A 25,281-nucleotide genomic window follows, 5' to 3' on the forward strand; every position below is an offset into this window, starting at 1 on the left:
TTGTCTGCAGTTAAAAAAAAAATATAATCCTTTCGCCTATTCTGAAGAACATTTGGAAATAAAAATCCACCGCTGGAATTACCCTTTTTATCACATTTCACAAAAGTGGTTGCAGAACAAAACCCAGTAAAACTGATTCCTCTCCTCTTCCCCGTCAAGTCAATAAGGTGTTGATAGCACCACTTATCAGGGGTCATTTAAATGCTAATATTCTTAAGCACGGGCCAAGTAAGAAAAACATCCGTGGAGAAAAGGCATTTAGGATGGGGGGGCTGGAAGACTGATGGGAAAACAAACCCAAAAGAGACTAAGCAGGAGAAAAATAATGCAACAGAAAAATCCACCCACAAAGAAAACCTACCCTACTCTCCTTCTTTATGGGAGCTGAAAGACTGGGCTGCGTCCTTTCTTAATTCTCCTGTTGTTACTATCTCCACAGTGGTACAGCCAGATAACTTAATTTCATATACTCTTTCGGATTTTTCCTGCACAGACAATATTCATTCGCTCCCAACATTATGGAAGCACTAAGAAATGAATATTGCGTAAAGCCTCTGTTGAACAAGAATTGATTTTGGCTGTAATGTCGGATTAAGTAATCTATGCCTCCAGGTGAAGCTTCGCAGTCATGGCTCAGCCTGTCTAACGGCCCAGGGCTGTCAAAAATACAAATTATTTTCCTCCCTCCATCAACTGGTTTATTTTCTGCCAGATTAGCAAACTGAATTGGCTCACTGAGGAGTCAGAGGAGCATTGGAGCTGATCAAGAGAGGGAACAAGCCACACAGCCAATAGCCGAGAAGTGTGAAAAAGCACAACTTCATTTAGTGGCAAAAACCTACCAGCTTACCATTGTTTGTCTCTTCTCAAAATTCATTTTTCATTTACCCAGTGAGTTGTACTTACACAACTGTTCCCTGGGATAACACCAGGAGCTCAATCAAATAATTTAACTTAATTGGCATAAGGAATATTGTATTAACAATAATCCTTATTGCAACTTTTAATAATCTACATCAGTTTTACAATCCATCTTGATGCCAACAGTACTGGCATAACTCTTCAGATAAAACGGGACATGATCAAGTGGCTGTGAGCAAGGAAGGGCTGCTTAAGTGTTTTGACAGCAATAGTGAAATAATCATCAGACTGCAATGGAAAAAAAATATTAGCAGGTATGTGAGTAACTGTCCCAAAAATGGTGTTAAAGTTCAAATAATTCCAAACCAATCTGTCTTCAGTTCTCCACTGGGTTGGTATACAGTATTATCTCTGTGAGACAAGCCAAGAGCTACGATTTCACTGAACAATACAATTTGTCCTTAATGCCTGCACAAATCCCGTCTCAGAGACTTCGAGCTGTACAGCTGCCAACTCTGCAATGTTGTGTCCAATAGAAGACTTCTCTTAGCCAAAAGTCAAGGAACATACAAATACACATTTATTTAGAAGCTTATATGAACCTGATTTAGCCGTATTTAGTCTTTCTAGTAGGAAGATGACAAATTTTCTCTCCAATCTGCACACGAAGCAATTACAACTCCCTTAAATTAAAGCCAGACTATTTGCAACCATATCCAAGCAGCATTGACTAACATTCTCCTGTTCCATGGCTGTAATAAAGCAAAGCCGCCCAGCACAGCCACATTGATGAAGCAGATCTCTAGGGAACAGCCTTCCCAACAGCAGCAGACACATTTCTGGTTACTGTCAAGACAGCTAGGCTTAGCAGCGTCTCAGTTTGGCAAAAGCTACGCATTATTTCAGCCAAACGACAAGTGTCAGAGACTGTGGTACTGCCAATGAAAAAAGCATACTGAAAATTCTGCATAGTCTTTCCTCCTTTTCATCACAGTCATGAGATTATTATTATTACTGGTAATGACACAAATAAATAAATTTAGATTCCTTTTATTAACTCTTTGGTCGTCCAATATTTTATGCGACTTGTGACTTACATTTTCCTTTTCTTACTTTATAAGGGACTATGAGGGGTTTTTTTTCCCTTTTAAGGAAGGCTGAGAGTCTGTCCCAATCATATGATTCTTTGATACATCAAGAAAAAAAAAAAAACACCACATCTTTACGAGTCTTCTGCTACATCAGAAAGACTATCTGTACAGCCATGATTTTCTGAAACATTAGTTCTGGGCTAGATTATGGAATACAGCTGTGAATGAGTGAATTATATTATCTCATACAGCATAGCAAGGAGACATGATTGTTTCTTCCAGTTTGATTCCTGAACACACTTTTCATCGGTCTTTATGGTAGGACATTCTAGCATTGCTCTCTTTCTGCCTCATTTCACGGCACTGCATCCTGGCACAGAGGGTGGACAGAGAAGCAGAAACAGCATACTCCTACACTTCCCTTTTACATTGTCTATACATCCAACCAGATGGACTGCATGTTCAACTCCCCTTAACTAGGTATAATAAGCTGGGCTGCAGACAAAAAGAATAGCATTACAATTACTATAGAAATATCTTTCTGAGAAGTCTCTGACAAGGAAAAGTTGTGTGCACACACATCCCACCTTTGGTGACAGAGATGCATAAAGTCCAAAAAATGCTTGGACACAGTGGATAATTATGAAATGGAAAAAAAAAAAAAATGTCATGACCTAACCTGTCTTTCAGTCTCTGCTACAATTTATAATGAATCATAAAAATAAACATAAACAGAGGGTTTTTTTTGTTCTTCAATTAGTAAGAGACTCAAAGCATGTTCTGGAATCAAGAATAAGCCTGAATGAAAAACAAAATGAAACATTTCAAATCAACATGATTGAGATATATTTGGACAGTCTCTAAGACATGTTGCATCTCTGCTGATACAAGTATATTCATGTTGACAAGATGTACTCTCAGCTTCAGTAGGGCCCCATGTAACCTACAATCTGCCTACCACCAACCCCTATGGCTTTGTCCCAGCACATACCATGTCTACAGACCATTTCCTCTAAGCAGCAGACACACAAGGAGATCTGGCCCAAAGCATGGTAAATACACATAGTATTAAAACCACTTCTGAAAACATACGCAAAATAATAAAAAAAACCCCTTCTCTCAATTATTTATTTTTCAAGCTATATTAACAGCAAGAAGCTGGAAAGGCTATTTTCTAATGTATTTTCATTTTCTTCAATTTTCAGGTATGTAACGTGAAAAAATACCTAGAAAACACTGTTAGTTCTTGTCAGCTTTTGATATTACTACTTCTTTTCATCACCAGCAAAATGAAGAAGAGGTAACTAGAAACTCAGGGATTTACATACTCTTACTCTGGCCACTATATTTTTATAGTCATCCGCTTCACTGAAATAATGAGTAAGCACCACAATAAATAAAGCCAACTATAAATAAAGCATAGGCCTCCTCTTCAACGAAAGTTATATAAAAAGCTGGAGTCTTGCTTTCCAGAGGCTGCCCACTAAAACTTAATTACACACTCAAATTATAACTTAAGAGCTGCCCCTAACATGAGTTCCATGTGTAGAGAAAACCTCAGAGCAACTTTACACTAAGCATGATGGTACTTTTCATGAACACTGCCTGCCCCTTTGGGGAAAAAGAGAGAATAAGGCTTGAATTAAAAAAATTCATCAATTTGTAGCACAGCTGCACCACACCACGAACAGAGGCACCACTCAGCCTGGACTTACTGATGCAAGGCTGCCTTCAGCTGCATTAACCCACAGGCAGCTGGGAAAGCACACACAGCCCCCCAGACAAGGTAAGTCCCATCCCCTCTGACACCCTCAAAGTCTTAGTGACAGTCTTGGGGTGGCAATATGAGAGCAAAGACAGCCACTCTCACACTATTTCACAACATGCCTGCTCTCAAGCTGTCGCTCAAAGATGCACCTATGCCAGTGTCGGACTGTTGACAGAAAAAAGGTCTTCTCTGCATCCACTCATGCCCATTTTCTCTCTTCCTTCTGCAAGTCTCAAAGAGAGCAGAAAACTAACTCTGCAAAACAGATGTGGATACTTTTCAGCCAAGTTAACACGCTGGATTGGCTTTGCAAAGCGTCCAGACACCAGAACCAACTATAGGAAGGAAGTAGGACTGGGCTATACAGTGAGGGTTAACACACAAGGCCCAGGAGAACAGGGCAGGGAGCTGGACCATCTCTTAGTAGCACCAAGCCATTAGGGTTCTCTCAGCTGTGTGGCTGAGCCATAGCCTCATCCAAGCAAGGCTGGCTCAACAACAGTAACTCAAATGTGGGTAAGAACTCCTGAGTGAAGATATACCTTCAAGGTATCTTTACAAAATATATTGCCTTCTAAAACTGTGATATCAAAGGAGCTTCTGCCCTCCCCAGAAACTTCTGGCTGTTCGTTCCTCCCTCCAATACTGCCCTTCTTTCTAATAGTGATATAATTGTTTGGGCAGGTCCACCTATGGATGCTGAAATTATTAGAATTAAAAATGCCATTGGGGAAAAGAAAAAGACAGGTATCAGGGCAGAGAAAAGGAGGGAAAAGGGTCTTTTGGTTTGAAGCATTTGAAACAGGGAAGCGGTTGAGTCATCCCTGGACGTATTTAAAAGATGTAGTGCTTAGGGACATGGGTTAGTGGTGAGCTTTGTAGTGCTAGGTTAACATTTGACTCAATGATCTTAAAGGTCTCTTCCAACCTAAGCAATTCTGCGATTCAGTGATTTGAGTGAACTGGTCAGCAGCAGAGTCTACAAGATCACACTGCTGAGGGCGCATAGCCCAAGGTGGGATTTAATGGCAAGGAGTTCTTCAATCTTGCTTGGCCTGTTCAGTGAGCGTCATGAAGGACCCGCTTATTAACAGTATTGCAGAGGGTCCAAGTGAAAACAGGACTAAAAGAACAATTGTCTGGTCCAGTTGCTTTTATTTGACAGCCTAGGGCACTTATGTGGCTGGCTGTCCTTGTCCCACTCTCTCCTCCATATATTACCTTTTTTTTGCCTCACACACATACCTTGTTCACTCACAGGCCATTTCAGAAAACTGGTTTTTTTTTTTTTAATAACAAAGTAAAAAAATCAAAACAGAATGGAAAATGCTTCTGCTGTGGAAAATAGTTTGTCTGTTCGCTTAGTCTTCTGAAATAGCAGTGAGTGACAGACCCTGAATTGAGAGCACAGGATCAATAACTTGAATGAGAAAGAGAAGTAGCAGCAGCATGGCAGGCTTCAGCTGCTGAGACTGCATATATTAGGATATGCTCCTTTCATTAAATCTCAAGTTCTGTTAAATATCTGCTTATAAGCCAGCAATGCAAACCTGGTACAGATGTCCTTGCCTTACAAGTCCCTTCACAAAAACAGATGTGGAAAAACCTGCCTTGCAGACCCTCTCAGAAGCAGTGGAATGTCTAGGCTGCTGAACATGAAAAAGATTGCAGTGAATACTGAGAGTTCAACACGTGAAGCTGATGGAAACTCTTACAGTCTTTGTTCAATGCCCAAATTAGACAGTGTTTCTCCTCACAGGCAGAAATACTGATAAATAGATTAGACAGGTAGATCAATAAATACAGCTCAATAAATACAGTTCAATAAATGAGCTGGTGATATACCAGCTAAAAAAGAAAATCCTGAAATCCCTCCAAATGCAAGCCACTTCAAAATAAAGGTAATAGACTCTGCTCATATATCCAGTCTGCAAGCCTGCTGTGTGGTTTGAAAACTTAAACCCTTAGCCAGGAATTACTGCTAGGCTGTAATTTGCTAAGCAGTTCTTTCAACAGTGGTGCTGGCTTAAGTAGTTTCCCTCCCAGATAGTTATTTTTAATCCAGACCAGTCTGCTACAGGCTTGGCCCATCCCACAGCTACAAAACAGTAGTACAGACACATCTGAAGGGTGAGGAAGGCACTTGTTTTAGCCTTGACGCAGCTAAAGGAAATGCTTGGAAAAAATGTGAATGCTCCCTGTCTGTTTCAAAAGTTTAAGTGTCTTCCACAGTGGAGTAAGTTAAACCACTTAACTTAAATAAACTCATACAAAATGAACTACAGAGGCAGTGACTTTTAATTTGCTTATGTTCTAAACTTTATAGGCACTTGTGAGTCTGCCCATTCGGTATATTTTCCAATTAGTACAGTAACTGTGTGCATATGTTTACAGCAACTTAAGTCTGTCTTCAGTTTTACATTTAATTTGGTCTCTAAAGAACAACTATTATATGACTATAAGACAAGCTGACAAGTTTGGTAACTAGAAGCATATTTTTGTATTTTTTTTAAGTGGCATAATATGTGCCTCAGACCACATCACTGCAAAAGATAGAGACCGTAATCCCAAAACACTGAAGATGACAGCATGAGGTATTGGAAATCCAGTATATAGCTAGAATTAAGCAACAGGGATTCAAAGTTCAATAAACTATTGACCATATAACTAGCAGGGATCAGTGAGGGTGTACTTTAACATTTCCCAAACCAAGGACTACTAGATTCTAAAAAGTACTTTGTTTTTCTGTGGAAAATCCCAAGTATATTTTGCTTTAGATTATCTGAGACAATTTGCGTTCCATTTCAAAGCCTTCTAACGCTATTTACTTTATTGAATCCAAGGGCACATGAGCACATTTGAGAGGGGATTTGGACCAATTACATCAATTGACTTTTGAAGTCTGGTCCACAACATTGAACATCCCCAAAGAATAAGAAAGCTACTTTCAGAGTATTTTCTTTCTCTCAGGAATGGGTGTGGGTACTGTTGGTTTCTTCATGTATAGTAGGGGTTGACACTGACTGCAAGTGCTAAAACTCTTACTTGAGAGCAAAAGCATACTTGAAATAGTAACTGTTAGAACATAATTTAATCGTGAAACAGTCCAGTTGATACCTTTTTGTCATAACCTCTGCATTAAGCCAATAGACACTTAGTCAGAACCATGGTCCTGAATTTCACCAGATGTGAAAATTGGTAGGATGTTCCAGTAAAGAATAAACATATTTTCAGAGGTCATCTTTCAGTTTCATGTAAAAAAGTCATGGTCATTTTATAAACCTCAGTCAGAACTAAAATAATAAAAAAGAAAATTAAGTAAGTACTGCTCCACTTGTTCTCAGCCACATGAAATTTAAAGGTGACATCACTTACATATCAGCCTTTAAATATACTATCAATTATTTCTCTAAATTCCAATGGGTAGAGAAGAAACTAGAATAAGTCTCCCCAAAACTTTACAGCACAGAGGGTACTTGTGACTTGCTACTTTGCTCACATCCAATCCTCACCAGTCCATTGCTAGACGAAATTGAAAAGATACTCCCATTGATAGTGGATATACTGTTCTGGCAGCCCAGAACTCTTTGGATGCTTTATTTTAATATAATCTTAGAAGTTGTTTACAGAAATACTTTAGGCACTCAGACAGTGAGCATTAAAGCATCCTATATGGAAGGAACATCAGAGTTTAGGCAGAATACTTACTCTGTTCCACTTTCAACCATTTGTGTTAGGAGGGAAATGCCATCTAGGTTTATAAATTCTTGGGCAAATGTAACATCTCGTGAGTAGTTGGCTAAGTCTTTCAGTGCTTCTAACTTTGCATCCATACTAGAAGACTGGATCCTCTCATGGAGCTGCTGTGCATTTTGAGCCTGAGAGAGAAAAAAAACACAAAAAAGGGTTCTGTTACAATGGCCATAATAATTAAAGCATTAGCAGGAACAAGCAGCAACAAAGGCCATATTTAATATTAATGATAACACTGGAATGCTCAGAAATTATTAAGCAGCTCACATGTAAATTATTTTTGTGACAGTATATTGCTCATGTATTACTTCATTATTATCTATAATTATTTGGATTACTGCAGAATCATTAACTGAGCAATGGGTAGATGTCTCATTGTCTCAGGCAAAATGTAAGCATTACAAAAGACAGGCTTTTGCTTGAGGAGGTTATGCATCATATCAATAAAAGTAGAAATAAAAATGAAACAAATTGCACCAGACAATCTAGTATAATAATAGCAGGACTTTTTTTTTTCTGTCAACGCTTACTCAGTTTATGCACTTTGTGTGATCTTTAATAACAACGACCATACACTCTCCTAATAAGGTTATATCAGTAGAGATAAACTTTAGCCTTCTGCTCCTCTCTCCCCACTTCTTTTAATTCACAACCAATTAGAAAATTCACAAATTCTCTTACAAGGAGCATAGGAACAATTACTTCCCACATAATACTATGATATTCTCAGTCATACGTCTTTATACAAGTTCATACATTAGGCTATTCTGCCCATTGATGCTTCAAATACAGATGAGGCAGTGAAAGCCAAAATGAACACTGAAGATAAAAAGCTGAAAGGATATTTAAATAACACATATTAAATTGGTTCTCTCGTTAGCCATACACATATTTTAAAACATCTCTCACATTTTCAGTTTGATGTTTTCACTTTCCTGAACACAATACCCAAAAGCTTCAGTTAATACCTAGCTAGCCAATACTTTTCTTATAAAAATAATCCTCCTCACTATATATAGATACTTGCAAAATTCAGTTTCCTGAAATTCATTTCTTACCTGTGCTAAATGAAATGTGAATGAAAAGCTACGTGCCATTAGGAACCCAAATTAATGGTAAATTCTGCTCAGAGTTATTTTCTCTGAGATTATGCTTATTCTAGCTCAGCTGGAAAAGAAAAATAGAAAGAGTGTGCTGACAGACAATTCATTTTCTGTTTAAGTAATGAATCTATTCTTCACAGAGGTGACCATCTCTGCAGATCAAGATCCTGAGATAGTAGACATTTTTAGTGCAAGTGAACATTTAAACAGAGAACACAGCAGAAAAACACCACTGTGTTGTTACAGATACAGCTTCCTATCTATTACAAATAGCTTTGATTGCTTCACAAACATTATCCCAATATCGTCAAAGATCAGCAATGTTTGTTCCTTCCCATTTACACAAGTTAGTGGACACTCTCCAATCAGCTTTTGGCTACAACCTAGTGTAAGGACCACGTTCAGGGAGGAAATATCTTCTAGTTGTAATGACTATGGTTAACATCCTCAGTTAAGACAGCATTGAAAAGAAACAGAACATCTTTAGCCGTGAGATTTTCTATGCCTTGAGAACTGGGTGGTGCAGCCACAGCCATTACATTATCTATGAAAAGACAGAATCCTATCATGCAAAAGGCCTTTCTGCCACCTTAAGTTACTTAAATCCATCAACTGACTTGAATTGTAATGAGGAAACGATGGCTTATACAGTCTCTCTGTAACAGCAATGTCTGTCCAAATGCTACTAAAAGAATATTCTCTCAAACTTAAGCAGCTGGTAGGCTAAATCATTTGCCAAAGACTATGGAAGAAATGAAAATAGATCCCACTAACTTCCAACATCCAGGATAACCACAATACTTCCTCCAACCATTTTGCTTCATCAGAGCAGGGGAAGGAGGTTTTGCTAAAGTACTAAAGCAACCATTATCATTACCTGAACCAGAAGTTCAATAGCCAACTCCTATCTCACCAAATGAACTCTGCCACTGAGCTGATTCTATTCTAGACTCCCCACTGTAACAACTCAGAAAGACTCAGATGCAAAGCATCCTGAAAACATTACTCTTCCTCAGAATACATGCAACACCTGAAGAACATCCTCCTCAAACCCCATCACATCACACCTGTAACTTCTGTGTAAACAATAGCTGATCTTCATACACATTAAAAACAGATTATTAATGGTCAAGTTCACCTTTCTTCCTGAGGAGAGGTTTCTTGCCACAGCATAAACATCTAGGGCTGGTGAAGTGCTGCTGCCATCCCAGTTAGACTTCCATTACACATGAATCAATACCAAGCACGGAAAGAGCTAACCCTACTTCTCACCAAAACTGAGAACATTAGTACAGGGCCGTGCATCAACACCTCACCTACACTGCAGAACAGCAGCATGAGCAACCTATCGACAAAGATACATTAATCCTATTTCCTCTAAACTCACTGAGAGCTTTGAAATTTACCACACTAAAACCAAAATATAATCTTAGATCAGAAACAGCTTGGTCCCATCTACAGAGCACAAAAATCCATAAATCAATGTCTCTGAAACAAAAGCAGTTCAGCCCTGTTTTAAGGTCATAAAAGAGCACTTACTAACATCATAGGCTGTATCCAACTATGCCATTGCCCCATCAGCAAAGTTTCTACATAGCTGTTTTACTTAAATTAAACAAGTTTAGCATGACACTTAATCCAATGAACCTTGCTCCTACTATCGGAAGGGAAAAGAACTGCTAATAGCAGAGCAGATCTTGATTAAAGGGGTAAACAAATATTTGTCTCAGCAAGAGTGCTGGTATGTGTCTCATTCGAAACATGGCCAAAAGTAACGTCGGCTGTTGTTACCACAAGTGCACGATGGGTGAAAAATATTGCTTCAGTGACTATCGTGCAGTTCTCACAAGCCTCCTAGTTCTTGTTGCCATAGCATTCATACGTGCTTATGGAATGTACAGCTCACTTATGACTGCATTAAGAAATGAAACCCAGATGAAATATGCTCTTAGTGCTTACTAGGGAGCTATTTCAATGATTTACAATCCATCAGTGGATGGACAGAGAGCACAGCTCATTAAAGCAACAGTAGAGCGAGCTGCCATGACTCTGCTTCTATTGAAACACCATTCAGGTAAGAATAAATAAATATATACAATCAGCCGAGCTGAGAACTGTTACGAGGGAATTAACAGAAACACGGCTGTTCGAGTAAATGAAAGACAGCATTAACTGCTCTCCTATTTAGAGGTGAAGGAAGACAGGAAGCTTGTAAAACCTGTGCTGTTGAAGCCCCAGCACTTCAAAACACTGTCAAGAGGCATAAGCTGTATGTCTAGTTTTCAATAACTTGCTCCAAGGACAGCCAGAAAGGCTGCCCTTAGGGAGTCACAGTGCTTAAAAGGAGCCACTTGATGAGATTGTCAGCTTGAAAAAGAAAATTAATGACCTAAATCCAAGATGCGACTTTCTTAGAGACTCAAAATAGCCATTTGAAGGTTAGGAATCCCAAGATCATCCTAACAAGGGATTCTACTGATCAAATTATCATTTCTTTGCCACCGAATACTTTGTACAAACTTTGAAAGCAGCTTCTTACCCAGACATACACAGGGTTTCTGTACAGAATACAAAATACAGTGAGCCAGCACAGGAAGGAGGATGCAGATTCCAAATGCAACTACTACCAAACATTAGTGTGCTATGGAAGAAATTCATGCTATTTATTTAAATGGCTGGTTTGTCATTATGTAATCAGTTTTCTTCTTTATCCCTTACAAAAAGCAAGTAAAATAAAAGTATTTCGGTCTTCCCTGTAGATAAGTCAGTCAAATTATTCAACTTGCTGCTAGAAACAGGGCATACAGACAATCAATAAGTACCAAATAGTCTTGTACTAACCAAACAAGTGCATTTCTGTGGTTTAATTTAAAACACTCAGTGTTGAAACACCATGGTGGTTTAAACTGCTGCTTTTTCCTGTCTTGCTACTGCCACTTCATCTACAACTGCATAAATGTCAGAAAGCAATGGAGGAGTGGATACATTACATAATCATCATTATACACAAATCAGATTCAACAGAACCAGCAATGCTGACTAGAATCTGATGCAAGGTAAGCAATGAGATTACATTTTAAATGGTTAAGAGATTAATTATTAACATTTTTACATTAATACTCAAGCACAGTTTCTACATCTAAAGTCCTGTACAAATGTAATACACGGAGCAGGCCTATACTGTTGCTATACACAATTAATGAGGCAGAAACAGAGAAACAGTGAAATAGTCGTGCCTAGAGTCGCATACTAAATCAAAGATAAAAGCATTGCAGATGCTTAGCCATATCTAAATACGCCTAAAATAAGTTTACTCAATTGGTAGCCACTTATAAATATTTGAGAAGCAAGTTTTCCTCTTGCTGCATTTGAAACAATCCCTTTGCTTACTATTCAAAATATGCCTTTTGAAACCAGAAAACATGAGATTAAACCTTTACCTATAGAAAGACAACAACCAACTCCACTTCGCAAATCTTCCTCAGACAGAGGAGGAGCAAACAAATATAAAAGTGGCTCAATGACTTCCGTGGTCAGTGCTCCTAGTATAGGGTTCAATAATAACTAATTCACCATTATATGATAAACGAAATCACAATCATAGGCTGGACTTGCAAATATTTATGCATTTACTGCATAAACATGAAGTCAGTTGAACATATATTAAAGTGACTGTAGGTCAAAGACTATAGACCAGACACAAACTTTTACTCCAAGATAGAGGACTCAGATGCGTAAGTAGAAATCGGTTAAAAAAACTCTACATTTCCTTTGTGTACGGTCTGTGTAGATCACATAAATAAAAAACCATGTTGCTCACATCTGAAAAAGCATTCAGAGAAACACTATGAGGGCTACTTATGAACACACCTATTTTCATGATTACTCATGCTGGAAATGCCGATACAGCTGCCTACAAACAACTTATAGGTTTGAGAACTCAACCAATCTCCAACCAGGGGACCAAAGGAAAACACACACAAAAGAATTGATCAGGCACAATAAATGCCACATTGGAAAAGGCTAGCCATTGACTCTACTTTTAAAGGCATATAGCTCATAACGAGCTGTTTTTTAAGTGCCCAAGAAGGTGTTTTCAAATAAACAGCGAGTGATCAGTTCTGTTTGAAAAATATTAAATAAAATAAATAGAGTCCTGTTCCTTCAGTTTAATTTTCCCAGTATTTTAGTATCCTTTCATTTGAGCAAGGATTTGCAGATAAGATCAAAGGAATCCTGCAGCTGCACACACTAAAAGGCTGGACCCTGCTTGCTGCACTGCAGAACACAACTGTCCTTTCAGAGCAGTTTCACACCCAGGAGCAATTACAGCTCATTTATACACCTACCCACCATCCACTGGAATATGGGCATCACAAAATAGACAATATCAATCTGGCATTTCAACTGTCACATTATGTTCAAATATAAAGAAATGTTGCATGAGAAACTTGATGCATTCCTTCAGATATGCAAATGGTCAAAGGGAGAAAACAAGTCATGAAAAACTGACAAAAACACACAAAGGCACAAAGAGTTGTTAAGAAAGATGATAGGAGAGGTTAAAAATAATAAGAAAGATTATATAGGAACAAAGATAATATGAGAGAAATTCAATCTGTACTCAAGTTACCTAGGAAACAGAGTGTCTGTGTGGCAAGTGGTTTATAGAGGGAAAAAAATAGCATTGTTTAGAAAAACAGCCTTTCAGAGAATCGCACAAACTTAGCAAACAGACCTGCAGAAACAAAGAGGCAGTTCAAATTCCCACCAGGCCTAACAACTGGCATTTTCAAAGTTTTAAGTCAAAGAAGTTTAAAATAGACACATAAATCTCTGAAGGCAAGCATTTATAATGGATTTAACAGTGCACCATAACTGCATTTTTGCCCTTGCAATATTAGCAATGATTTTCAGAGAGAGATCCCTGCATAGGCACACAAAACAATCTACCTTTGAAATTACAGCAAAGAAACTATTTAACATTTAGATTTGGGGAGCTAGACTTTAAATCCTAATTTTAAAAAGCCAACCCAAAACCACTGTTTACTAGTTCTAGATAAAACTACCTTTTTTCTTTCCCTCCTTTTAATATTCAATGGTACCTGCTCTGGGTACAAGAGTAATATGCAATGTGAGGCTAATGACAACAGAACTCAAAGATTATACCTCATCCTTCTCATCCAGTTTTCAATGACTCATGGCATATAACTGTGAATGGGGATAACCAGACTACTGGCTGTCATGGTAATAAACTGCATGAAAGTTAAGAATTAAAAAAGTGTTTTAAGTTCATGCAGCCTCCAGGACGGGTCAAAGTGATTCCTCTCAACTTTTCAAGGACAAATTTTCCTCAAAAGGCTTGCAAAGTTCCAGACAGCTTTTTGTTGTTGTTGTTTTTTTCCCCACAATAGGCAGGAAGTAGGCAGCTCAGGCCTCTCTGGAACTACACATCGCAGACACTGCATAATCTGGACATGGCTCCTCTTAAATTCTCTCAGTCTTCCTCTCCTTTTTTCCTAATTCCTCCACCACCCCAAAAAGCATTTTTCGTATGACTTTCTGGAGGGAGGGAGAGAAAATTTCAGCTATAAACCAATGTAGGATAGATAAAAAAGAGAGAGGGGAAAATTCATAATCTTAATGTTTTTCTCATCTTGTGAAAGTATTTCCCACCCAGCTCTAGCAGCTAGGAAAGCATCTTCCCCATTTTGCAATCTGTTCTTCACATTATCTCCTCCAACTATTGTACCTCTCATACAGTGGATCAGACTAAAAATTGAAACAGTTGGCCTGTTAGCTTTGCAGGGTAAATAACAAGCATCGTGTGGGTCACCAGTCTAAAAACCACAGCTTGGAAGCCTTTAATCTATCTATTTTAGGTACATCTATGATAACCACTTTGACAGTACCTTAAAAGCAAAGATACAATTGTAGGGTGGGAACATGCAGAACTTCTTTTTATGTCTATTTAAAGAATGCAAATACTCTCTAATCTGACTAAAAACAATCCAGTCTTTTGAAACTTCCTTCCAAGCTACCCTTCTACTTTTCTCTGAGAAAAAGTTATCAAAAACTTCTTAAAACATCAGAAAATTTGAAAATAAGCACTGGGTCAGGGATAAATACCAATACTGAAGACTAGGAAGTACACTGACCTTCTATCTTATACCAGGATGGCAGAGTCACTCATAACTGCAGGTCAGTGCCAGAGTGGTCCATAACTTGGTAGGTAACGGGTAATATCTCAGTATCCTAAGGACCCCTGTCTTGGTTGACTGACCCTAAGGCAAATCACCAAAGAAACAGAACAAGCAGAAGAGTTTTATGCAGCACCCCACCTTCCTGCCCACGCGTATAAACAGAAAGTGTTTTAAATCCAAAATTTGTTTTCTGTGTTTGTAGTTCACATTTCCAGTTGCACAAATTATCATGAAGACAGAGGTATTTCCAAAGATCAGTTGCAGCACAGGCTCTCTTCAGCTTCACATGATGCCACTGGTTGTGAATTTTGAGACAGTAAAGAATTCCACAAGTCACCTCATGCTATCATTCCGTGCTGAGGTTACACAAAAGAATGATGCAGTGCATTTCGACCACATTGATGCTTGAGGAACCACAGATGTTGTGTTAGTGTCATGAGATCTCAAGTCTGAGTAGTACATAGCCTTTTTTCAGTGGAGTGAATATTTGTTCCTAAGAAGTCCCAAAGCTTAGAAGCAGCTGGTACTGAGGCTGTCTGTTTCTGAGCAAGTTCTACCAAATGTGGTTTAGTCCACCAGCAAGTGTTTTCCCCATGTTTAAGGCTGTTCTGGTGAGATACAGCAAGATTCTGGAGTCATATAGACATCAACAGAGCCGTGGTCTTAAACTGTTGTTTATTCTTATGGCTGTAAAACTCTATATGTAACAACCACTGAAAAAAGATGACGAAGGGTAATGGAAATCTCTTGTCTTTGCCCAACTGCCTGCTGCTTAGAAGCGCTTTCTGCTAGAAAGCTACACTCTTGTAAATTAATATTGCAGTCACTTATTACAAAAAGTAATGTATATGTTTGCATATTCGTTTCTTCAATTTCCACTTATATATAAACCCGCGTACAAATTCAGTTCATCTCCTAAGTCCAGTAAAAGCCATCATCAGGTTACACAGGCTGGGGAGGAGTGGGGAAAGCATATGATATCTGGAGAACCTGGGAATTTAGTAACAACATACACTTCAGTTTCTTTACCCCACTAGCTCAAAAGTGATCCATCCAAAAATATATCTATAATCTCTGTTTGGCTTGAAATTTTCACATTTTAGAGCAGTAACTGACCCCACTTTTAACAGGTTCAACAAAAGCTAAAAGTTCAACCATCACAGCACCGTCTTGCCTGTTCAAGTAAACTGCAGCAGAGGGTGGAAGAGTTTGGCCGTTAGAATTCTTTGAATCTGCAGAAGCTTGAACACCACCATGAAGAAGTAAACCATTATAATGGCACACTACATTTGTCAGAAAAAAAATGGGATTGCTACTGCTTTAGATATACATCTTCTGGGGCAAACAGTGGCTTTCAGCATGTGGCAACAGTACTGCTCAACTCAGCAGGAAAACAGGCCATTACAAGTCAACCAGCAACTCCGCTGTGCTTTTGAGGAGCTGGCAAGGAAGTGGTGTTATAAAAAATAAAATGAAAACAGTAAAATCTCAATATTACAGTTGTTGCTCATTCACTAGAAAAGAAGAGAGCAGGAAAGCTTTAACCTGAGCTGCCCAACAGAGCTCTCCATGATTCAAGTACCAGAATTTCTCTTGGCTTCGAGCACTGGGGCAGCAAAGGAGCAACCTGAGTGAGTCTGGAATGCCAGCAAGGAAGCAGAGGTATCTTAGACATGAAAGCTGTTCCCAGTGGGATAGAAGTGAGAGACAAAAACCACCTAGTTGTGCCAACCCTATCACCAAACATCACTCAGAGATACTACTTTTGTCCCTATAACTCATACAAAAAGATAATAACACACAAAGTCATCTTGTGACCACACTATCAATGGCCTTTGTAGGAGGAATGTCGGATACTGTCTGGCTAAAGCTTAAATATATTAAGTTCACAGTGATTTACTAATCAAATCTTCACTTTGAAGTGAGAGAGGAATAGAACAGTAACTCACTGGAGATGTTGTTAATCGAAGGATCGCTCCATTTTTTATCTCATTACGATTCTGAAAGAGAAAATCCAAAAGGTGTTATTTAAGACTCACATAAAAGGATGAAACATTGAGTAGAATGCCACACTAAATCAACAACAGTACTTTTGCCTGTCTGTAGGTAAAAGCTTCCCTCTTTCATTTCCAACATGTATACAAGTATTTTTTTCCCACAAAGACATACTAACATCAACTTAAAGAAATAGGTGGATGTTGACATGATATTTGACTAAACTGAACCTTTTCATGAATGACTTCATGTTTTTCAAAGTTTAGCTTCCAGTGGCAACTTCTAAATACTGCTTTGAAATATCCTGTCCATGGTGTCTGGCACTGGTACTGTGCTACATAGTTGAGGAGTTTGTAAGTTTGCTGAAATCTGTCATTAAACATCTGCAGGATTTAAAATTTATCCCACTGGCTCTCTGTTTTCTATAACAAGAACATGCTGACTTAAACCACTGGAACCAACCCGCTGAGATTTGCCACCAGGACTTAGCAGTCTCCCTCAAAGTAAAAAAAGTATCACTTTGAGTGGTAAGTAAAGTTCAAACTTGCCCTAAGTCATTCTAGTTACCCAGTTGGCAGAGAGAGGTGGCATTAAACATTTTATTTTGGTTACACTCACATAACATGTTCAATTAAACCAAAGCTATGAAAAAGTTGCCATGGAGCAAGTTACAGTGTATGCTCAGAGTATCCTCAGCTTTGTGGTAAGTGCACATATGCATGGTCTTTCCCTCTGATAAAAGAAGGGAAGGCTTCCCCTATGCTTAATAAGCTACCTCCTGTTTACTAGATGTTAAAGGACTACAATACATAGCACAATGAACATCCTAACAGGTACTTACTGTGCACAGTGCAATGCACAAGCACAACTTCTTTCATATGGTTCAATAGCTTGTTCATTGACAACTACCCGAATTCCAAGGAATCAGCAGACCCCTAACAGTCTTAGAGATAAGCGCTAATTTTGTTCTAAAACCACTTCGTTATCTACACACTGGTGCTTAGCCAAAAAATATTAAGGTGTATTTCTTCTCAGACAATTCTTCCCAAATTAATTTAATCCTTCTTGCTCCCATTCTGATATAAATCAAATCCAAAACGCTAAAAACAGATAAATCTTGCCTGAAACCAGGTCAAGTAGTCCCAAAATAAAACTGGTTCTACATGCAAGATCTTCCTCCACCCACAAACACTTCTTCACTCTAACTGAAGTAACTGAAGTGCCAGACAACACAGGGGGTACAAGGGAAAAGCTTTTTTTACAGCATCTTTCCTTACATATGCATGTAACTCAGCCCTTAGCAATCTTCTCCTGGCAGAACAGCCCCATGCAGACCAGCCAGGCTACACTGGAGAGAGAGGCAAAAAAGGATGAGCAGCTAAGTACAGGGTGACTTCCCACAGCACTAAGGAAGTGCCAGAGTTTCTCCTCTTGTAGTAAAACAGCATCAGACCCAGCTAAGTCTCATCATGTCTAAGGAATCTATATGAAGTGGCAATAGTGCATTTGCATGGTTTAATCGAAATCAGTGTTGAAACAAACTCACTTTACAAACAGGTGTGGTGGTTTAAACTGTTACCACTTCCTGGATTTGTGGAAGTGAATAAAAGCAATTCCTTTAGGACACTCAGTTTAATCTACCTCCACCAACAGGTTAACCCACAGCATGTGCATCCACACATACACACAGGGTTCCATCAGCTTTACTTGGAAGGTAGCAAATCCCAGTATGCAACAATATTAAAACCAGATAGGGAATTAGACAATATTTAGACTTAAACTGCACCAATCAAATTCAGAAGTGAAAGCTCACTGATATCCATATGAAAATATTTGAGCTAAGTAAACAGACTGTTCTTAAGCACATGTAAGAGCACCCACATGGACTTATTTTTTTCAGCAGCATAATTTTAAGCTCAAAGTTTCCTGCTCCAATTAACACAAACTACCAAATCAGATGTACAAATTAGTTTGTGGTCTAACAATTTAAGTCACATCATCTGGGCCACAATAAGCATCTCTACAAACACTCTTAGTGTACTGCAAACATAAGGTACCAGGTTTTGTGTGAGAAGGCTACACTACAGTTTCAGGAGATCCAAGGAGTGTGCAGTGGCACTCTGCTGCTCAGCAAGACAGGGTGCCACCCTCACCATCCTTTTGCCTGTGTGCTCCCTCTTCTACGTTGCACCGGCTCTGACAGCAGACAGACCGGAGGGGTCAATCGCATGGTCTCACTAACCTGGCAGAAAGCAGCCCTGGCAGGAAAGAGAGGAGAGTTTTCTGTCAAGTTAAACAGAAATAAGCTTTGCAAGGGTTGAGTACCAGTGCCAGGAAAGATATGGGCACCACATATTCCAGAGCAAGAAAGGAATAAGGGGAAAGAGAAGAGTGGAAGCAAGAGAAGGAATTGTACCTTCCCTTTTTGGAAGCAGCAAGCTGTCAACCACAGCCTGAATTACATTATTTCACTGTTTCTTCAAGCCGAAACAATGCTCCATGGTTTGTTCATTTACAGTAGTTTTGTCAAAAGCTGAAACCCCAACCCATAAAAAGTTCAGCTTAACCTAGTACATACTTTACTCTGTCATGCAGCAGATTAAAAAAAAAATAAAGCTCAAACTACTTAAGGACACTTACAGATTGCATAGATTGACTCTACGACCCATCTAGCAAGTGAAAAATACCTTTCTAAAAATACACTATTTCTCTATATCAGAGGAATTTAAAAACAAGTGGAGAAAGGGAAGTCGATAATGTGGTTGAAGTTCAGATACCTCATATGTATAAAGAGAAGTACTGTTCTCCAGAGTGACCATACGCCAGCAGGTTATATATAAAATAGCAGAAGAAAAAGAACACAGAGTACATAACAGCATTGCTGGAAATTTTGTTTGGGGTCTTTATGTTTATTTATAAAGCCAAGTCTGAAACACCAAAGCTTTCAAACTCAAAGTTGTGATGCCTGTCAGAGCCCACAGTACACAAAGTGCAAAGACCTTTCTCTCATCATGGGAAAAGAGTGTATGTCCGCCCTATACTGTAAATTGAATTGCCACTATCACAAGAGACAGAGAGCTCATCTTCAACTCCTGACAGAGACAAAGCCTTAATGAAAACGGCCTTGAAAGCATTCAAACCATCAAGGCTTTCATGCAGCAGGCTAGCCAAAAACTTGAAAAGGGTTAGCTGTTCCCCAATCAAAAATCCAATTCCATTTATCCATTCTAAATAATGACTTAAGTGCCTACCAAAAAGCAGCATGTAAGCATACAATTAAGCCAAGAGGATTTCCTACATTAACTGTGTAATGCAGTAGTGGGCACACCAGTTAATTTCAATTGCAACATTTACAAACAGTTAATCAGCTTAGTATTAGGGACAGCATCCTGTGGATTTCTTTTCCAGGAAAACAGAATGTCATTCCAACACAGCAGCCTGGTTTTGGCAATCGCATTTGTAAGCATCACTGCTATTCAGGACAGGGGGACGGAGCACACCATCACCACCACCGTCTTCCACGCCATGTCTGATCTTTCTCAAGTGTGCATCAGGTTTGTAGGTATTGTTTTGTGCTGCTGATCTGTATCAGGGATACCTACGTTATCTGCCACCAAATTCTGTTCCTTCTCAAAGCTCTGCCTTTACTGTGCCATAGACCACATTGCTTGAAACACATGCAGGAAACTTGCATAGATTTGCATCTAAAAAGCAGGCCTCAAACATTAACAAAGTCCACCAAACCATACAGAGGGATGAAAGTATGTGAATTCGCTTTCAAAAAATCCCATTAAAACAGACAAGGCAATTATTTAGAGCTTTGCTGGAGACACACTTTGGAAAACTTATCAAGTGAAATTAAAGTTTATTTTTCCATGCATTTGTCTTATCATTTTAATAATCTGTTATACCCAGCAAAATGCCTCAAGATTCAGCTCACTCTAACTGGTTGGAATGGAATGTTTTCTTAACATATTTGAGGAAGACCTAGAAGCATTGGTTCCCATGGTTATAGCTCGCTCAGCACTATTCTTTAGCATTGATAAAGCATCTTTTTTCAGACTTTTCTAACTGGGCTAAAGAAAAACAGTCAAGAAATCTAAAATTCTTCACGTGTTTATATCATAAAGTAATAGATTCTTCCCTATTTCCATACTACTGTTCTTTTATTATACCTTCCTCTAAACTGACACAACAACAAAAAATTAGAGCTATGAAATATACTTTAAAGTAGTGACTCCTTAACATTTAGAGGAGAATGAGTTTGGGCAAGTAGTAAATAAGGACAAAATAATACACTTTTAAATCCACAACTCAGGAAAGAGAAGCAAATTCCTCCTTGGCAGATCTCCCTTAAAACAACGAATCAATGTGCTCTAACAGCCAGGAAACACTGAGCGTCATCAGATGTGGTACTATGAGGGTACCATTCTGCCACAACACAAGAACTTCATGCACGCATATGCAGGGCACTGTGCTCAGTTATGATCGTCACATCTTAAGGAGAACACAGTAGTGTCAGGGAAAAAGCACAGAAAGGCAAGTGAAATGGTCCAATGGGATTGAGCAACTGCCTCACAAGGCCAGGTCTCCTCAGTTTGGAGAGACAAAGGAAGGAAAACAGTGGACAAGCTGAATGCAGAACTGTTGTTATCAAATCCTGCAGTATGAGAAGAGGGAGGTAACTTGATGACAGCAGTAAGGGATCAATTTAAAGGACACAAAGAATGTGTCTCTTCATTCAGCAGGCAGAGAACTTCTTAAGCTTGCTGTCAACAAATGGTTGTGAAAGCAGGTTCAAGAAGAGATGATGAAGTTTCATGACCCTTCTATAGATTCTAAATGGACTAAATGTAGATGCAGCCTCCAACACCTGTAGTACAACAGATGCAAACATTGAGGAAGCAGGAAGGGAGTGAAAGCCATCATCAGATCACAACCCTGAATGACATTTGATACTGTTACAGCTGGAGACAGACTAGGAGGTTAGATAAAACATTGGGCTGACTTGGTAGGAAATAAGTTCTTTTTTAGTCACCAGAAACTTTAGTAAGATGAGAGTTAAGAGATATAGGTAATCATCAATATTGTACTACTGAACATGACAGGACTGTGCTGTTTTAGAAGACATACTAAGGCAATTAATCTTGCAATAAAATTCTTTTTCTAGGAAGCTGCTGGAAAAAGGGAGAATGTCCTCTTGTTTTTCACATTAGAATTCAATTATTTTCTTCAACAAATATAGTGTTGGTAATTTACCTGAAGTTTCTATAGAGAGTAAGTTTTCCACATGCTGTTTATCTACCTCTGTTCAAGGACTACAGAAGCTAGTAAGTAAACCAAGCAGCGCAGTTTCAGGGTACACAAAGCAATGCAACTCTACAGCCCGATGGAGGCACAATTCTGCACATATCCTTCTAGCTTGTGGGGTCCCAACACTTTCCTTACGTTGGATCTGCCAACATGGAGCAGCCACCTAACCTTAGAATAGTTACTTCTTCCTCTTCCCTACATTCAGAAAAAGGAGGGGAAAGAAAAAAAATCCAGAGTTTTCTTCTGTCAGATCCATAACTTGAACCAACTCGCCTTCCAGCAGTACAGTCACTAGGATGCTAAGGGAGTGAAGGGAATGAAGCAAGGGAGAGGAAAAAGAAAGCTCAACTACTTTTTTACTCCAGTAACTCACAGTTACACGGGTTGAATGTCACTGACACCACATCCAAGAAAAAGTCCACGCTTTGTGTGATTTACACATCTTCAGGTGGAGTGATCTACATGGATAACATTATCGGGTAGCACTTGCCTTACAGAGCAGCAGTGGTATTATATTGTGGGCAGACATCCTTCTGACACATTAAAAGAAGTCACACACAAGTTATTTTTAACCTGGATCAGTTCCTCAATTCAAGCAACCACACAGACAGTTATGCCATTAACACGGAAAGGGTGGGCAGATAATAAGCAGCCCCATCATCTTCTGATAACTTAGAACATAAGAACTACACCCTGCAAAATAAGCATCAGGAAATGACAAACTTAGCTGGGCTCATACTATTGATGGTAAGATCACGTGGGGAAATCAGAACATGGAACTAGTATGGACACCCCTCAAAAAAAAGGATTGTCAAATTGAAGTCGGTTCTTCGATGCAGTTCACCCAACACATTCACTCATAGCATAACTGAAAGATCAATGCAGGATCAGTAGCTCCGTAAGCAGATGCTGCTACTAAGAGAAGTAGTTGAAGATCCAAGCCAAGACTGTGGTTTACAGTCACTTTTGCCAGATCAAAGCACAGCTTGCTTCCATACAGCAGAGTACTGCTTTTTAGTCCCTTGCTCATTCCTATTGCTATTTTTATGTGGTGTAAACAGTTGTAGAACTACTTGATGAGTCAACAAGGGAACTAAACCAGCTGAAAATGTTATGATTTTGGGTTTTGCCCAGTTTGTAAGGGAAAAGACAGGAATAAACATCATAGTATCAGCAGGAAAGAAAGCCAGCTCATTTTGCAAGCATCACATTTGGAATCGTGCTAAAACTTGTTTAAGGGAAGGCCTGCAGGTGCTTGTGCTTCTCTAACTTAAGACTCCCTTCTACTCCCTTGCCTGAGCCCTTCCTCTCAGACACGGAGGCCATACATAAATCATCCTTTCTCCATTTGTGACTACAGTCAGAATCTGCCAACAAATTCATTCCACACCAACCTAAGCCACTTCCACAAGCAATTGAGGTACATAACAGCTCACAGCTGTTAAAAAGAACAAAGTTTCATTCCTCTTCCTACCCTTCCTTTAACTTCGTCCTTCTCTGCAGCCCGTTTCAAGACATGATTCAAGGGTCCTGCCCCACCCTTACATCAGACCAGACACACTGTTCATTAAGCACATTTAATGAATTGAGCAAATATAATCCATTAAAGTGATCCCCCCCTTGCCACCAACTCAAAAAATTGTCTAGAAAAAGAAAATGCTGTAGCCAGCAGAAATGAAGTGGCACGATCTCATGGCAAAGGGAAGAAGAAATAAGAACTGTCTAACCCTCGGCTTTCCGCAGTGAGCTGTTATGTCTGTTCACCGCACCTATCTAAATAGCTTGTTCCTTAGGTCTGAAGATTTAAACATCATTTTTTCTGCCAGTCAGATCTTAAACAGCACTGTCTGCTATCAGCTGAACCCAAACAGTTCCACGGTGCCTGTACTATACCATAGTATACCTATCCTCCATACCTATCTTCAAGTGCTGTAACTGAAAGACAAACCTTTTTAGAGCCTTTGCTCTGTAGTGATTACTTGAGAGGCAAAATTACAAACTAAATTCAAGACAGTAAATGTCTATCCGGCTTTTTTTTAAAACAAAACAAAACAAAACAAAAACCACTTGATCCATCTCATCAGCCTTACGGGGATCTAAGAAACTAAATAGAAGATGCTGTATTGTGAAATATTTAAAAAGGAATCCAGAAGAAGAATGAAGCTGTTCATGCTGGGGTCAGAAAGTTTAATGGGTTGACAAGGCAGAATGACTTTCTTTGGAAAATTTAGCGTGAACCTGAAGTCCTACAAAACGAGTCCTAAAAACTTGGACTAACTTGCTAAGGAAGTACGACCACTGTTCTTGAAATCAGCTTGAACAAAGAAGGATTGAAAGTGATGTAGTGCAGAGATACTAGTGCCTTACTTCTGTCCCCTAGAGAAATATTCCGGTGTTTGCAAGTTTTTACTGGAGTCCTGAGGGCTGCATCACCAGCATTCATCAAGCAGCCAGGAGCGAGGCCACTCTGACTGTGATTCCTATCAATAAGCTGCTTTTATTGTTAGGAATTTCTTCAGGGCTGTGCAGATGCCTCAAAATAGCAAGAAGTTTGGAAATATGCAGAGAATACCACATATTACATCGGTAACAGAGAAAAGGGAAAGCTAGGCACAGTTTGGTCCCGGTCAAATCTGAAGTGCAATCTGCCATTTACGTAGCATTACTAACAAGTGTGCTATCAGGAGTAATGCAAAACGGCAGATATGAGGAGCAGATCACTTAATACATTTCTCCAGTTCCCAGCCTTAATGCTACTTCTCATTCTCAGCTGCTTAGGAAGTAACAAGTCCTTCAGTGAATCAGAAACTTTCATTACTGAGAACGTTTACGTCCAACTCACTGAAGTTTAATTTAAACAGTGAAAACGGATGAATACTAAAAACGTGAAAGAAAAAAAAAAACCATCAAAAACTCCCAACTCTACAAGTGGTTCATTTCTTGTCCTGTCATTTGCATACACTCCCACACAGGGAGCCTGTAGTGGCACAGTGGATTTTCACATGAATATACAATTACAGGTTGTATTCAGCAAAAAACAGGTCACAAGCAAAAAGCACCTTTGAGAAAGAACAAACACCAGGGACTCTACCCAGGTTCCCAGCTCAGAGGAGGCAGTGGGTAGCAGGATGTCCTATCTGCAAACACAGCAAAGAGCTGAGTAATAACCACAAAGGTAAGGTGGGGGCAGCTCC

The 25,281-nt window shown here is 39.2% G+C and overlaps 1 protein-coding gene across 5 annotated transcripts in view; it reads right to left on the reverse strand.

Annotated features, from left to right (window-relative positions):
* Positions 1-25,281, reverse strand: part of ELMO1 (engulfment and cell motility 1) — a 305,172-nt gene that overhangs the window by 213,787 nt on the left and 66,104 nt on the right. For all 5 annotated transcript variants that reach the window (XM_054058818.1, XM_054058816.1, XM_054058817.1 and 2 more), the window contains 2 exons: positions 16,729-16,779; positions 7,429-7,598 (listed from right to left, as the gene is read on the reverse strand). In XM_054058818.1, coding sequence (XP_053914793.1) covers positions 7,429-7,598; positions 16,729-16,779 — 221 coding nt within the window. The remainder of the gene's footprint in view (positions 1-7,428; positions 7,599-16,728; positions 16,780-25,281) is intronic.

This window comes from Cuculus canorus, chromosome 2 (assembly GCF_017976375.1).
Source record: "Cuculus canorus isolate bCucCan1 chromosome 2, bCucCan1.pri, whole genome shotgun sequence".
Taxonomy (NCBI): Eukaryota; Metazoa; Chordata; class Aves; order Cuculiformes; family Cuculidae; genus Cuculus; species Cuculus canorus.